Source organism: Salmo salar, chromosome ssa20 (genome assembly GCF_905237065.1).
Source record: "Salmo salar chromosome ssa20, Ssal_v3.1, whole genome shotgun sequence".
NCBI lineage: Eukaryota > Metazoa > Chordata > Actinopteri > Salmoniformes > Salmonidae > Salmo > Salmo salar.
The window spans coordinates 36,594,283-36,609,607 of record NC_059461.1 but is presented as its reverse complement, the minus strand read 5'-3'; the positions used below and the strand labels follow the sequence as shown (position 1 = coordinate 36,609,607).

The window sequence follows — 15,325 nt, the reverse complement described above, 5'->3', positions numbered from 1 at the left end:
ATGATCTTTGTCCCCATGTGCAGTTGCAAACCGTAGTCTGGCTTTTTTATGGTGGTTTTGGAGCAGTGGCTTCTTCCTTGCTGAGCTGTCTCTCAGGTTATGCTGATATAGGACTCGTTTTACTGTGGATATAGATACTTTTGTACCTGTTTCCTCCAGCATCTTCACAAGGTCCTTTGCTGTTGTTCTGGGATTGATTTTCCCAAAGTACGTTCATCTCTAGGAGACAGAACGCGTCTCCTTCCTGAGCGGTATGACAGCTGCGTGGTCCCATGGTGTTTATACTTGCGTACTATTGTTTGTACAGATGAAAGTGGTACCTTCAGGCATTTGGAAATTGCTACCGAGGATGAACCAGACTTGTGGAGGTCTACAATTTATTGGAGGTCTTAGCCTATCTGAAGCTTCTAAAGCCATGACATAATTTTCTGGAATTTTCCAAGCTGTTTAAGGGCACTATGGTGTTGAACGCTGAGCTGTAGTCAATGAATAGCATTCTCACATAGGTGTTCCTTTTGTCCAGGTGGGAAAGGGCAGTGTGGAGTGGAATATAGATTGCATCATATGTGGATCTGTTGGGGCGGTATGCAAATTGGAGTGGGTCTAGTGTTTCTGGGATAATGGTGTTGATGTGAGCCATGACCACCCTTTCAAAGCACTTCATGGTTACAGACGTGAGTGCAACGGGTCGGTAGTCATTTAGGCATGTTACCCTAGTGTTCTTGAGCACAGGCACTATGGTGGTCTGCTTAAAACATGTTGGTATTACAGACTTGGACAGGGAGAGGTTGAAAATGTTAGTGAAGACACTTGCTAGTTGGTCAGAGCATGCTCGCAGTACACGTCCTGGTAATCCGTCTGGCCCTGCGGCCTTGTGAATGTTGACCTGTCTAAAGGTCTCACTCACATCGGCTGCGGAGAGGGTGATCACACAGTCTTCCAGTACAGCTGGTGCTCTCATGCATGTTTCAGTGTTATTTGCCTTGAAGCGAGCATAGAAGTAGTTTAGCTCGTCCGGTAGGCTCGTGTCACTGGGCAGCTCTTGGCTGTGCTTCCCTTTGTAGTCTGTAATGGTTTGCATTTACCAACATATTCAGATAATGATTGACATATTTTAATTAAAAACTTTATTTTTATGAATTTATTCATACTGTTTCATCCTTCCACAACATATAGTCCTGAAACAAATCTAGGCTTGCTTCCCAACCAGCTGGTCGTTCGTTCTATTGGTTTGATTGCCAGAGACGGGACCCAGTCGTTCAGTCTTTTTGTTATGTATCAATGGACGTGACCCAGTCGTTCATTCTAAATGTTCCATTGCCATCTGTATGGCAATGTTCTTATCCCTTGCTTGCTAGGTAGCCAACTATGGCTAACTTACAGTCACGTCAAACAGTGCAGCCAGAATAACAACAGTAGCTGCATTTGTTTAAGCTGTTTTCTAGTAACATTTATTTGGATACATCCATAACAATGAGACATTGAGGCACGATTTCACCTGGCATAGAACATGTGCTCTGTCGTCAGGACACTGTTTTTCAGTGGATCTTGCCAACAACACAGCTAACACAATAACTTCAATCTGAAGCTGGAAAGACTGCAAACTAGCCGGACTTTCGTTCTACCTTTTTTTCAATTGACATTTCTTTGTGTAAATCCATAAAAATGATGCCAGCTGATTCATAATTTTGACTGGCTGAGAAACTCTGCCTGCCTCTCTCTGTCGTCATGACTCCCGACCCCTACAAGTTCATTACTATGGGACAGTTGAAGATCGAGTTTGAGTATTGAAACAATGTTGCAAATGTCGGTCAGACAGACAGCAAGGTTTATACAAATCTCCACTGTTGAAAACTAAATGTTAGTCTCAAAGAAATGCGAGATAATGTTAGGTGCTTTTTATAGTGGAGATCAAGTTTATAACTTCCCTGCCTGGGCTGGTGAGACAGTGGATTGCGCAGTCAGATGGAACAGTGTAAAAAGGGCATTTTAATGTCATAGATTTAGCCGTTGGTAACTTGTGGAATAGACACTAGCTGGAATGCACTTTTAACCAATCAGCATTCAGGATTAGACCTACCCTTTGTATTAAAGCCTGCAGCTAATTGACACCAAAGGCAGAGTGTTATGTGTTGTTGCGCTCACTCACTGTAGGCCCTCAAGAGTTCACATTCCAATTTCATGAGTTAGTGCAGACCAGCACTCTCCAGGAGAGTCAGCTCAAATCATGTCTCTATTTGACTCCAGCGATGACTGACACCTCCAAATTCAAGGTTAACATGTATCCCTCTGGTGGTCGAGTTGACCTATTTTAAGAAATGCCATTGGTTTGTGGAGAAAAAGTTTGATAGGCTGCTGAGGAATTTGTTACAGGAAAAAATCACTGCCACCTTGTGAGGTTAATTTAGGGCTAACGTGTGCCAGCTTATCTGATGGGACCAGCTACAATGTAGCATTCTATCACATATTAACTGGCTGATGCCTCAACTTAACCTTGAACTTAAACTTTTTCTAGTTTCCGCAAGTATGACCCCACCAGGACTAGGTGTTTCAGGGTGATTCTGAGTTACTTGGTTGACAGCCCACACCAGAGACGCAACTTTCATTGGGGACAGGGGGGACATTCTTAAATTGCATTTTTGTCCCTGCCCCGTTTTTCATTGGAATGTGATACAAAACAAGGCAACGGGAAGACTGTTGGAGTGTTTATCCAAATGGATAAAGAAAAAATATATATATATACACACTACCAGTCAAAAGTTTGGACACCTATTTTTACTATTTTCTATATTGTGTCAAATAATATTTTACATTTTAGATTCGTCAAAGTAGCCACCCGTTGCCTTGATGACAGCTTTGCACACGCTTGACATTCTCTCAACCAACTTCACCTGGTATGCTTTTCCCACAGTCTTGAAGCAGTTTCCACATATGCTGAGAACTTGTTGGCTGCTTTTCCTTCACTCTGCTGTCCAACTCATACCAAACCATCTCAATTGGGTTGAGGTCGAGGGATTGTGGAGGCCAGGTCATCTGATGCAGCACTCCATCACTCTCCTTCTTGGTCAAATAGCCATTACACAGCCTGGAGGTGTGTTGGGTCATTGTCCAGTTTAAAAACACTGATTGTCCCACTAAGTCCAAACCAGATGGGATGGCGTATCGCTGCAGAATGATGTGGTAGCAATGCTGGTTAAGTGTGCCTTGAATTCTAAATAAATCACAGACAGTGTCATCAACAAAGCACCATCACACCTCCTCCTCCATGCTTCACAGTGGGAACCACACATGCGGAGATCATCCATTCACCTACTCCGCGTTTTACAAAGACACGGCGGGTAGAAGCAATAATCTCAAATTTAGACTCATCAGACCAAAGGACAGATTTCCACCGCTCTAATGTCCGTTGCTTGTGTTTCTAGGCCCAAGCAAGTCTCTTCTTCTTATTGGTGTCCTTAAGTAATGGTTTCTTTGCAGCAATTAAACCATGAAGGCCAGATTCACGCAGTCTCCTCTGAACAGTTGATGTTGAGATGTGTCTGTTACTTGAACTCGGTGAAGCATTTACTTGGGCTTCAATTTCTGAGGCTGGTGACTCTAATGAACTTATCCTCTGTATCAGAGGCAACTCTGGGTCTTCCTTTCCTGTGGTTGTCCTCATGTGAGCCAGTTTCATCATAGAGCTTAATGGTTCAAGCGACTGCACTTGAAGAAACTTTCAAAGTTCTTGAAATGTTCCGCGTTGACTGACCTCCATATCTTCAAGTAATTATGGACTGTCATTAATCTTTGCTTATTTGAGCTGTTCATGGCATAATATGGACTTGGTCATTTACCAAATAGGACTATCTTCCGTTTACCACCCCTACCTTGTCGCAAGACAACTGATTGGCTCAAACGCATTAAGAAGGAAAGAAATTCTACAAATTAACTTTTAACACATCTGTTAATTGAAATGCATTCCAGGTGTCTACCTCATGAAGATGGTTGAGAGAATGCCAGGAGTGTGCAAAGCTGTCATCAAGGCAAAGGGGTGGCCACTTTGATGAATCTCAAAAATAAAATAAATTTGGATTTGGTTAACACTTTTTTGGTTACTACATGATTCCATATGTGTTATTTCATAGTTTTGATATCTTCACTATTATTCTACTATGTATAAAATAGTAAAAATAAAGAAAAACCGTTGAATGAGTAGATGTGTCCAAACCTTTGACTGGTACTGTATATATATATTTATATGTTATGTCCCCCACACTTCTAAAACCAAAGTTGCGCCCCTGGCCCACACCATAGCTGAACATCCTCAATAAGTACTTTGGTAGTATCTTTTCAGAGAAGTGACTGTACACCGTTTACGAGTTTGAGTCAAATTCCAATGCTATTCAACTCCTGTAATGGGACAAGATGAGGAAGAATGGCTCCAGTTCACTTCCTCTGGTGGGGTTTATAAAGACAAAAGGTAGAGATTATAATGCTCCAAAGAGCTGCGCTGTAGAGGTCCAGACATCTGGAGTCCGCCTTCAGCCCTTTGTGATGTCTCAAGCTGTGATATTCACTGAGAGAATATCAGGCTCATCTTTTCCATTCACTAAGATGTGGGGCACGCCGGGTTAGCTCCACACAGAAGCAATGTAAAACACAGCCAGGCTGAGGCAAAGCCCTCCACACACACAGGTTATGTTCCAAATGGCACCCTATTCCCTATGTAGTGCACTATTTTTGATCAGGGCCCATCAAAAGTAGTGTCATATAGAGGGAATAGGGTGCCACTTGGGACGTACACTGTCTAATGTTAGGCATGACGACAGACTAGTGTGATACTGTGGTGGGGGATGATGAGAGGTATGGGGACTCAAAGTAGGTGCTTGGGGTGAGAACATTTCCGCCTACATTTTAGAGACTGTTACCCTTTCATCGTGGGACACTTGCGATGACTTCAGGATAATTGCTGGCCAGTCAACCACAAAGGAAATGTTTCAAAGACTTAGGACTTAAGAGAGTGTTGAAACCTGAAGCTTGCATGCATGTGTCACCTATGGCTTCTTAGGACATTTTTGACCGATTCCTCTGTGAATGCCTTGTTTCTGTTTCAAATAACCAAGGTTAACTATAACTCTGGAAAATACCCATAGCATGTGAACTCAGCAAGAATTTGCTTTGTGGGCCGTGCAGTTTATGGGTTTGAATGGATTGCAGTTTTAGTGGCATTGTGTCTCAGTCGTCTGCACTTTAAAACAACAGTAAAGGACATCCAGTGCTCTTCTGAGAAGTTACCGTGTGCTTTCCATTAAGACTGTTATTATATAAATATACATTTTCTGTTCCTCGTGTTTATCACACACACATTCTTTTCAGTCATGTCCTTAAGGTTGTTTGGCATACAGCATCTTAAGATTAGTGCTCAGAGTTTTTCCTAGTTAGGTCATGAAAAGGTCAGGAGCTACAGCTGGCCCTCTCTATTATCCTTAGTAATATCCTCTCACATCATTTCAGCTTGTAAATAGAGGTGGCTGTATAGACATGATTTAGAAGTGAGGTTTGTGTGGTTGTCTGACCTGTGATCAAGCACATGCATTAGGGTACGTTCTGTTCTAACCAAATTTCAACATTGAGCATTCCTCAGTGTTTATGCAGGTCATTCTTGGCTAACCAGCGAGCAGCTTTTATCAATGCAGACTTTATGTATACACCAATGTGTTCCATTGCAGGAGAATTTCAGGAGGAAATATTTGAGATTTATTTATCTCTCTGCATCCTCGGTGAGGAACAAACAGCATACTGTGGGCTCTTAAAAATTATACGGAACACATCTTGAAATAAGTTTATTCTTTGGTTCAAATTTGTGGGCTCAATATTGAACATCTGTTGTTGAAACATCCATGTAAATACATCACCATAAAGGTGGTTTATTAAAGTGATATAAAGTAAGGTTTAATGGTGCTTCATCATAAAGGACTGGGGCACAGTACTCTTTTTTTTAAAGTTTAGATGAAAAGATCTTTACTGTAGTTAGTTGATTTATGTGATAACACACCTTGAAACAAGGCCTTGCCCAACTTTGATGTATGTACCTTCATTAGTTTTCACTCTTTTGTTTTGGAGGAATGTCCTATCATCCTGTTATATGAGCTGGGGCTGGGAAACTGGGAGTCTAGGTGGAGGCAGGGCTACTGTGCCAGAGCAGGTCTCTCCCCTGGTCTCTGTCTGTCTGTCTGTCTGTCTGTCTGTCTGTCTGTCTGTCTGTCTGTCTGTCTGTCTGTCTGTCTGTCTGTCTGTCTGTCTGTCTGTCTGTCTGTCTGTCTGTCTGTCTGTCTGTCTGTCTGTCTGTCTGTCTGTCTGTCTGTCTGTCTGTCTGTCTGTCTGTCTGTCTGTCTGTCTGTCTGTCTGTCTGTCTGTCTGTCTGTCTGTCTGTCTGTCTGTCTGTCTGTCTGTCTGTCTGTCTGTCTCTCTCTTTTTCTTTCACTGTCTCTCTCTATCACTCTCTCACACACACACACACACACACACACACACACACACACACACACACACACACACACACACACACACACACACACACACACACACACACACACACACATACACAAAGCAATAGTTTATTATATCTTCCTCCTCTCAGTTTTTCCCCTTAGGCTTATAGATGGAATCCGCTGTAGAGGGAAATAGCGCCACTGGCCGCCCCACCACAGTTGTTATTGTTTTTGTTGCCAAGCGTCACGCAGCATGGTACAAACCATCCACGTTCTCCTCTATACTCTAGCCTTGTCATCACAGTAGGGTTCTAATAAAGCCTAATGGGAAAGGCACCATGAACTTGACTAATGTGGGGTTGAAAAAGTAATTTGATTTAATTTGAACTATTTAATTAACTTCTCACATAACTGATAGATTGTTTTCTGGTCATGTCACAACTGCAGATAAAAGTTCACACCCTGCAGGGCACTACATTCCTACATTATAACTCAACTGAATAGCATGTTTAGTTTACCCTATTGAAATACACATGATATTATAAAGCCCGCAGTCTCTAACAACGCGTTGCTAGGGAAATCAAGCCTCGGCAGAAGTGGTTTTTACAGTCATTGTGTGAGTTGGTGCCAGTTTGGCACAAACCATGAACTTCTGTGTCTCTAATTTATACATGCCACTGAATGATAGGTAGGGAGATTTTCTGCTGAGTTAAACTAGTTTTTCTGAAACTTAAATTAAACTAAAAAGAATAATAGCCTTCTTTCTTTTAATAGACAAATAAGTTAAACTGTAGTTTTTCAGGATTTGTGAAGGTGTTGTGGAACATCTGTATCCACTTTGTTAAAAGGCTCTTTTAATGGCTTCTAAGGAGCAGGAACAAGTGGAACAGAGACATGAGGTACATGACATCATTCACTGCCACACTATAAACACTGTTTCAGGAAAGAGATAATCATCCATTTGTGTTGTGGCTCAAAGAATTATCAGCACCCAAACAGTGCTGGCCTGGTGAGCACAGCACATGTGATATCGAAACACAAGCCCAGGGAGGGAGTGGTCACTCTGTGGCAAACATGATATCAACAAACATCTTAGCAAACTTTATCCCAGGAAGTAAATACTGTTATGATGTTCAATAAATGATTTCCCTCTAGGCACAGACGCCAGTTCAATGACTATTTTTATTTGATTTACATTTGGTTGAATGAGTTGTCAACTAACGTGAATTTAATATGAAATCAACAAAAAAATTGACAATGACAATGGATTTAGTTTAAAAGTTGGGTGAAAAATAACGATGATGACTTTTTGCAAATCCAATCAGTTTTCTACGTTGATTCAATGTCATCACATTTAATATTTTTTTTGAAATGAGGTGAAAACAACGTTGATGATACATCCAGTTTTTTCCCATTGGTTTGTTCTCTCACTTGGAATTTCTATGTAACCCAGTTTGACTACTAGGATCTATGGGGATTTCTGTTAGAAGTGAATGTAGTTCATGATTTCTATTGGAACCATATGCTGTAGGCTCCGTGGGCGTTGTTATTGCTGGCATTAGTACTGTGTTCTAGTAGAGGCTTGAGGTCACATTCTGGCATGAGATGATGAGAAGTATGTTCATTAAAGTCGATACGCTAAGTCACACCATTGTCAAATGCTCCAAACTGGCATCCACGTCATAAAGAATATTGCACCTGGGTACTGTCAGTGCAAGTGACACTTGAAAAATGACTTATGTATTTATTTTTTGTCATGTTTCACTGCAATGTCTTCTTGGTTTCAGTTGGTTTTGATATACATATTTTTGTTACTTTCTCAAATGTAGCATCATTTGTTCATTTTAGAACTAATGCCCAGAACTCACTTTCTAGTGTATGATTCGGGGAATGGACTATTGCAGCCTACATAATAAACCTCACACATATGGGAATCATGAATGTTAGCCATTGTGGGGATATTTTTGCTTTCCAGCTGGACCATGGCTGATTCTTCAGTCCTGTGGTCTATGCATAAGATAGCTTATTGTTTGACATCAGAAAATACGTTGACAGGCTCAACTTCAAATACAAGCCCGGAGGGTAAGAATGACCCACTGACTCTGGTCTCATTCCAAGGGACCTCTTTTAACTTGTTTAGCTGAATGACATAATCTCTTCACCTACCAGTAGTAGGCCTACAAATGCACTGCATTGACTTCATGGAGCAGTCAGGGGCAGAAAGGTTATCTTTTATGGACTTAAACGTGTAGATATTCCTTTCTCATTAACATTCAAATTAAACATCAGTATATAGATATATAGCCATCCTGGATGACCTAATTGATTCTGAATGACAGCAACAATGACGTAATGCTGTTCCACTGCCTCAGTGTTTTCCATAAGAAGGTATCGGTTTACCACTTGTACCTATGTCTCCTTCTGGAGAAGTGGTCTCAGAGTGATTCAGGACTTAGTTGAGACAGAGGGCCCACCAGCTTCCTCTCCTCTGCTTCTTTCTACCTCCTCAAAGATGCATCCCACTTATGGCTTTTCCATCTTCTGCACCTTCCTCCCCCTGCTGCCAATTTCTGGAAACCCCTTCCCCAGAGTGTATAGAAACAAGCCACATATGTTAGAAGTATCTCACCGGCCGCTGCTGTGTTTCTACTTTTCTACCACACCACCGTTGCAATCAACAGGCATTCCATTTTCTAGTCATTTAAACTAGGCATCGATGCACGTGCAGTCCTGAATTCTAAACAGGAAATCAATAATTAGAAAGGGTTGGATGCCAAGTGGCAAGGAGGGAATGGGGAGGTTGGTTTGCCATGTGAGTTTAAGTTGGTGAAACAAGTTCACTCCTCTATTTCACATTAAAAGGGAGTTTTTCAGAATAATATTTTGTAACTGACTGGGTTCTTTCTGTATAAGTCTTTTGGGTTTAACTACAGCTGAGTGAGTATTTCATCTGTACAAGTAAATCATGTACAGTGGCTTGAGAAAGTATTCACCCCCTTGGCATTTTTCCTATTTTGTTGCCTTACAACCTGGAATTAAAATTGTATCATTTGATTTACACAACATGCCTACCACTTTGAAGATGCAAAATATTTTTTTATTGTGAAACAAACAAGACATAAGACAATAAAACAGAAAACGTGAGCGTGCATAACTATTCACCCCCCCAAAGTCAATACTTTGTAGAGCCACCTTTTGCAGCAATTAAAACTGGAAGTCTCTTGGGGTATGCATCTATAATCTTGGCACATCTAGCCACTGGGATTTTTGCCCATTCTTCAAGGAAAAACTGCTCCACCTCCTTGAAGTTGGATGGGTTCCGCTGGTGAACAGCAATCTTTAAGTCATACCACAGATTCTCAATTGGATTGAGGTCTGGGCTTTGACTAGGCCATTCCAAGGCATTCTATAACTTTCTTACTCATCATTATTCACGATTCATTCAGGATTATCCATAATCATGGTAGCATGCAGATTTATGTAGAAGTGTTTAGAAACAATCTATTTTTATTTACAATAAAAGTGAATCCAAAATGACAATACATTATTTACCATACATTTTTATTGGAGACAAAATAATGTGAAACACAACCAAAACAAACAGCAAATGCATCCAACAAATGTGTAGAGTCATAAACTTGCGTGCTATGAATGTGTTACTACTTTAATACACATAAGTGAATTTGTCCCAATACTTTTGCTCCCCTAAAATGGGGAGTAGGGGACTATGTACAAAAAGTGCTATAATTTCAAAAGGTTCACCTAGTATGGATGAATTAAAGCTGACACTCTGCATTTTAACTTGATTTCAAATCCACACTTTTGGAGTATAGAGCCAAAAGAAGAACAAATGCTTAACTGTCCCAATAATTACAGAGGGCACTGTTATTCATATCATATGCCTAAAAGTACTCTAGAGCTCTTTTTACTTGCAAACAATATAGCTGGATCGCCCCGTCCTGCGCCTAGGGGTCCCCCCCACCCGGTTGCCTGACCCTGCTGAGACCCCAGTTACCATCAGATCCTGCTCAGATGAGGCATGACAAATAATTACCTTGGTGTACATTTATACATTGCATTATCCAAGAGTAGAATCAATGGTTCAATAATTGAAATGACCATTATTCCCAGATCCCAGACCTCAGACTGTAGCCCACCCATCAACTCAAGATGGAACTTTGCATCCATTCACTGGTTGTTATAATATACTGTAAAACTCCCCAGAGCTCTGTAGACTGTTCTTCCCTGACTGGCTAACCCTGCTGGGACACCTGTCACTATTTGATCATGGTAAGGCATGATGAGCATACTGTTGTGTAGCAACTGTGCACCATGACAGTGAAGTCTGTAGAGCTATTTATATGCTATAGTGAAATAAAAGTCACATTGTGCTGTCAAAAAACGTCAGAATATCGGTCTTCAATCGTTTGTCCGCCGGTTTCATCGTTTGAATCAGGTCTAGACTAGTGTAATTGTTGCAAAAAGAATAGCTAACGCTAGCTGACTAGCTTGCTAACATTAGCCAACTTCTGGCTAGCGCTAATGGTTCATCAACTGGCGAAAACTAGCCAAGTTAATTTACTTCTGTTGAAACAGGACAAAACAAAGGCTACAAAACATTTCCATACATCTGTTGTATTCGGCGCATGTGACAAATAAAATGTGATTTGTTAGATTCTGCTACCTATCATAAAACTAGAGGCTAGAGCTGAACTGGCTGCTACTAGCTAGCTAGCTAGTTCATTCACTTCAGACAGAACTTCAGTTGAGAGGGGATGAAACATGTAGGTAATGCATTAGCTAACATTTCATGTCAGTTACACTACAAACTCAACATTGTGAATAAATACTTTTCTTCCCCTGTTAAGTTAAACAGCAGTTACCTTGTCAGCTACATCAAATAAAGAGTAGCCAGTTTCTGCTCTGCTTGCTTTTACAACTCTGAGAAAAAGCACAACACACACAGACAACAGCCGCCTCTGCTCGCACGGTCCTAAATCCAGGTGGTTGATATCGCCAAACAGCCTACCCAACCTCTCTGAGGCGTCCGAATGATCCTAAAGCACACAATGCCGCTTTTTGTATCACAGTGCATTGATAAAACTGGGGGAGACAAAAATGCAATTTCAGAATGTGGGGGGAATCATGTCCCTCCCGTCCCCAGTGAAAGTTGTGCCCCTGGTTTTGGTGGAGGTGATAAGTAAAATGCATGTGTGTTGTTTGCAAAGACCCTGCTTGCAGCCAGGTCTACATTTTAGGGATCTTGCTCTGAATGGTATTTTTCCACCATTAAGAATAAGATGAACACATTGTTGCTGAAAGACCCTGTTATGATGTAAGAAACACACAACTGTAGCACACCCTGTTTCATTTGGTCTTTATTGTGCAGACTTTTTATCAAAGTACACTACAGTATTCTACTAGAGATCTTAAATACAGACAAGGTCACTATCACCACAGTTCTCTAAATGATCATGTCCCAGGGTTTGAATCCCCTCAGATAGCTCAACATGCTGGATCTCATCCTTCCACTCGCTGGTTAATGCGGTCATCTGCGTAAAAGAATTGTTAAGGAATAGCAGACTGAACATTTACAGTTTCTCTGTGGTTCGCTTTCATCCTGTGGACTGATGTATGATGTCATTTCAGGAAAACTTTCCTTTTCATTATTGAACGTTTGGAGGTCTAACTGTCTCTGTCCCAAATGGCACTCTAATCCCTATATAATGCACCATGTTTTGTTCAGAGCCCTATGGGCTATAGGGTGCAATTTGAGACAAAGCCATTGACTTCACGTCTGACAGGACAGGACAGGGGCTGGGTTTGATATGTGTCTCAGCCAGCCCATCAGCCAGCCCATCTGCTGAGACAAGCAAATATCCATCCGCCAGTTCTCATCTTGCCTCCTGTCTTCTCCCATGGCCTGCACTGTCACGTAGCACAGGAATGTGGGCTGGGTCTTTAGGAGAGAGGCTGTTTGTTCAAACCCCAACAGGCTTCACAGAGGAAGGTCTCCACATTTTTTTGACAAAGACAGACATGTAGACAGATGGATAGACTCATTGCCTTTGAAATTATATGGTATTGATCAGGTAATGCTTTCAAGAGATGAGATAACAGCCCAGGCAAGTCAGCATGTCAATTCCACCACAGACGGTTCAGCAAGTTCAAAAATATTCTTGTGATATTACAGTAAATTAAGTATCTTTGGTGGAGAGCCGCCATTGGATTTTCACGACTAGGATCAAAAAGTAAATCTTGCATAATGCTCCGAAAGTGTTTATGTTTAATAGGCCAACTTTTGATCCTAAACTGGATCTTCGTCACCTACCAGCATCTGTCCAGTGACACCCTTTAAAACATGACGAGAAAGTATTGTATGAGTTGCCATGGTCACTCCTTTGATATCCTTGTTCAAAAGCCAAGCAGTTGCAGTACAGCTGGGTCTGGCCTGTGATTCACTAGGTGATAGGATTGTAAAAATGTTTGGGTAAGCTGGAGAGGCTTTACAAGGGAATGCAGTCTTGTGGGGTTGGTGTCTTGCTGGGGTTGGTGCCGGAGGGTGAGTGCCTTACATTCATTATACGGCTATATAACAAGGGCAAACTGTCAAAATGCAGACAGATTTGGAGTGATTATTTCCAGAGAAATATGTAAGAGAGCAGTGAGGAAGAGAGGACCATAGAGGACTGCAGAGGAAGAGACGACTTGGCCTATTCATGTGAAATGAATCATACCTCATTTTTCTTCACAGAGTTTAAACATTCAAGTGGAGGATGTGCGTATCCGGGCCATTCTGTCATCGTACCGCAAGCGCATCCCTGTGACAGAGGGCTACGTGGAGGTGAAGGATGGGGGGAAATGGAAGCAGATCTGTGACGCGGAGTGGACGAAGCACAACAGCAGAGTTATCTGTGGCATGTTCGGTTTCCCCGGAGAGAGGAAGTACAATGCCAGAGTCTACAAGTGAGTGAGGGATGGGACTTTGTTTAACTGAATCCTCTTGGTCCTCATTGGGAATTAAGGCCACAATGAGCTCCTGCCATTCTTTGATGAAAGGGATGGGAGTGTAGAAAGGAATACTATATGTGTCTCAATGGATGGGCAGTGGCAGCAGCAGGTTCCATTTTACTGGAGTGTTATGGAGCAGGACTACTGTAAACATAAGTAAGTAAGCCGTGTCCAAGCCAGAATGGCACATAGGGCAGGAGTCTATCTCCTGTTTCTGTAGCGTGAGGCAGCTGGATGTACAAGTACACCCCCTGGACAGGACATTAATATACATCAGAGGAGGCTGGTAGGTGTAGCTATAGGAGGATGGGCTCATTGTAATGGCTGGAATGGAACAAGTGGAATCGTATTAAACACATCAAACATATGGAAACCCCATGCTTGACTTCCATTTAATCCATTCCAGCCAATACAATGAGCCCTTCCTCCTATAGCTCCTCCCACCAGCCTCCTCTGCTGTACATATTCTTATTATGTCAACTTGTTTGGTTTGGTCAGGCACAGCCCTTGATTTATCTTCAGATGTGTTAAACCTGGGGAGGCGATGTACCATGGACAGTTACTCTCCCAGGCCCAGGGCAACAAGCCGTTGACAGACCCATACCTCATCTCAGTCAAGATTCATTCTTGGTACACATTACACAGAAACCTTGATTCTTAAACTCTGGAGAGGGATGTCAACTCAGAGTTCTCCCATTGTGAAAATTATGAACCCATGTGGTTACTTTTTAACCCCACTATGCTACTGAAAGTTCAGGCTGTTATTCAACAGACTGACAACTCACCAGAACTTTGAGCTTCTTACCCTACCGTGGTGGATAAATCTTTTAGATCTTTGCTGTTTGACTTATACTGTATATTGCATACAGAACATATTTGCCCTAATACAGAGCAATAATGCTGAATTCTATAGAAACTTTCTGTATTCTGCTTCACATCAAACACTCTCATAGAACTTAAGTAACCCCTCCCCCCTTCGTATGTATATATCCAGGATCAGTGCATTCCTTAAAGTAGTTGTAATGGGATACTGACTGGGCTGGGGAAGGATCTAACTCTTATTTACACGTGGAAACCTGCAGAGGAATAGCCAGCAGTTAATTAATCACTTCAAACCTGAGACCTCGTCTCTAGCTCTGAAGCCAACCTTGAATTTACTGTCTCATTCAGGGTAGAGAGGGAGAGAAGTTTTCTCTGCTTAGGTAACCACAGTACAGCAGCACCCTACTTTCCATCTATGTGACTGCCGGCATGCAACCGCTTGAAACTTATGAAACGTGCAGAACGTGTTTTTATAGTCTGCCGTTTGGTCCAGGCGGCGGCAGACAGCCAAGGTCTACAGTTCTTTCATAATCCAACTTGGTCTCTGTTCAAATGCCTCTGTATGCCCGCTTAGCATATTCCAAAATATTTGGAGAGCATAGGATTTAGCAGACGTCATCCGTGCTTTTCAATGGTTTATGTGTGTAGTGTGGTATGTATCATTCCAAAAGCAAATTTTTCAAAGTAAATGGTAGCAGGCACAAACTTTCAAGCTGATGAAAAGTAACAATAGATCACTGTTCCAATTGCCTAATGTGACTTATGTAATATGTTTTGAGTTTACAGCTCCTACCGCCAGTCCATGTTCAGTTTTTACTTGGTTGAACCTTCACAGCTGTTGCTTGAACACATGTGAACGGATCAAGATGCTTCTTTCCCTGAGTTCTATTTATCCATCCTTCACTCACAACTTCTGTATGTCCCCCCCGCAGACTCAGAGGCTTAGAACGCAGGCTTTGGATGGGTTCCGGACAGTGATCAGCAATGTTCTTTTATCCAGGTTCCAAATGGAAAACAAA

The 15,325-nt window shown here is 41.8% G+C and overlaps 1 protein-coding gene across 2 annotated transcripts in view; it reads left to right on the top strand.

Moving 5' to 3' along the window:
• Nucleotides 1–15,325, top strand: part of LOC106580522 (lysyl oxidase homolog 2B) — a 43,753-nt gene that overhangs the window by 8,285 nt on the left and 20,143 nt on the right. For both annotated transcript variants that reach the window (XM_014161685.2, XM_014161686.2), the window contains exon 4: nucleotides 13,228–13,439. In XM_014161685.2, coding sequence (XP_014017160.1) covers nucleotides 13,228–13,439 — 212 coding nt within the window. The remainder of the gene's footprint in view (nucleotides 1–13,227; nucleotides 13,440–15,325) is intronic.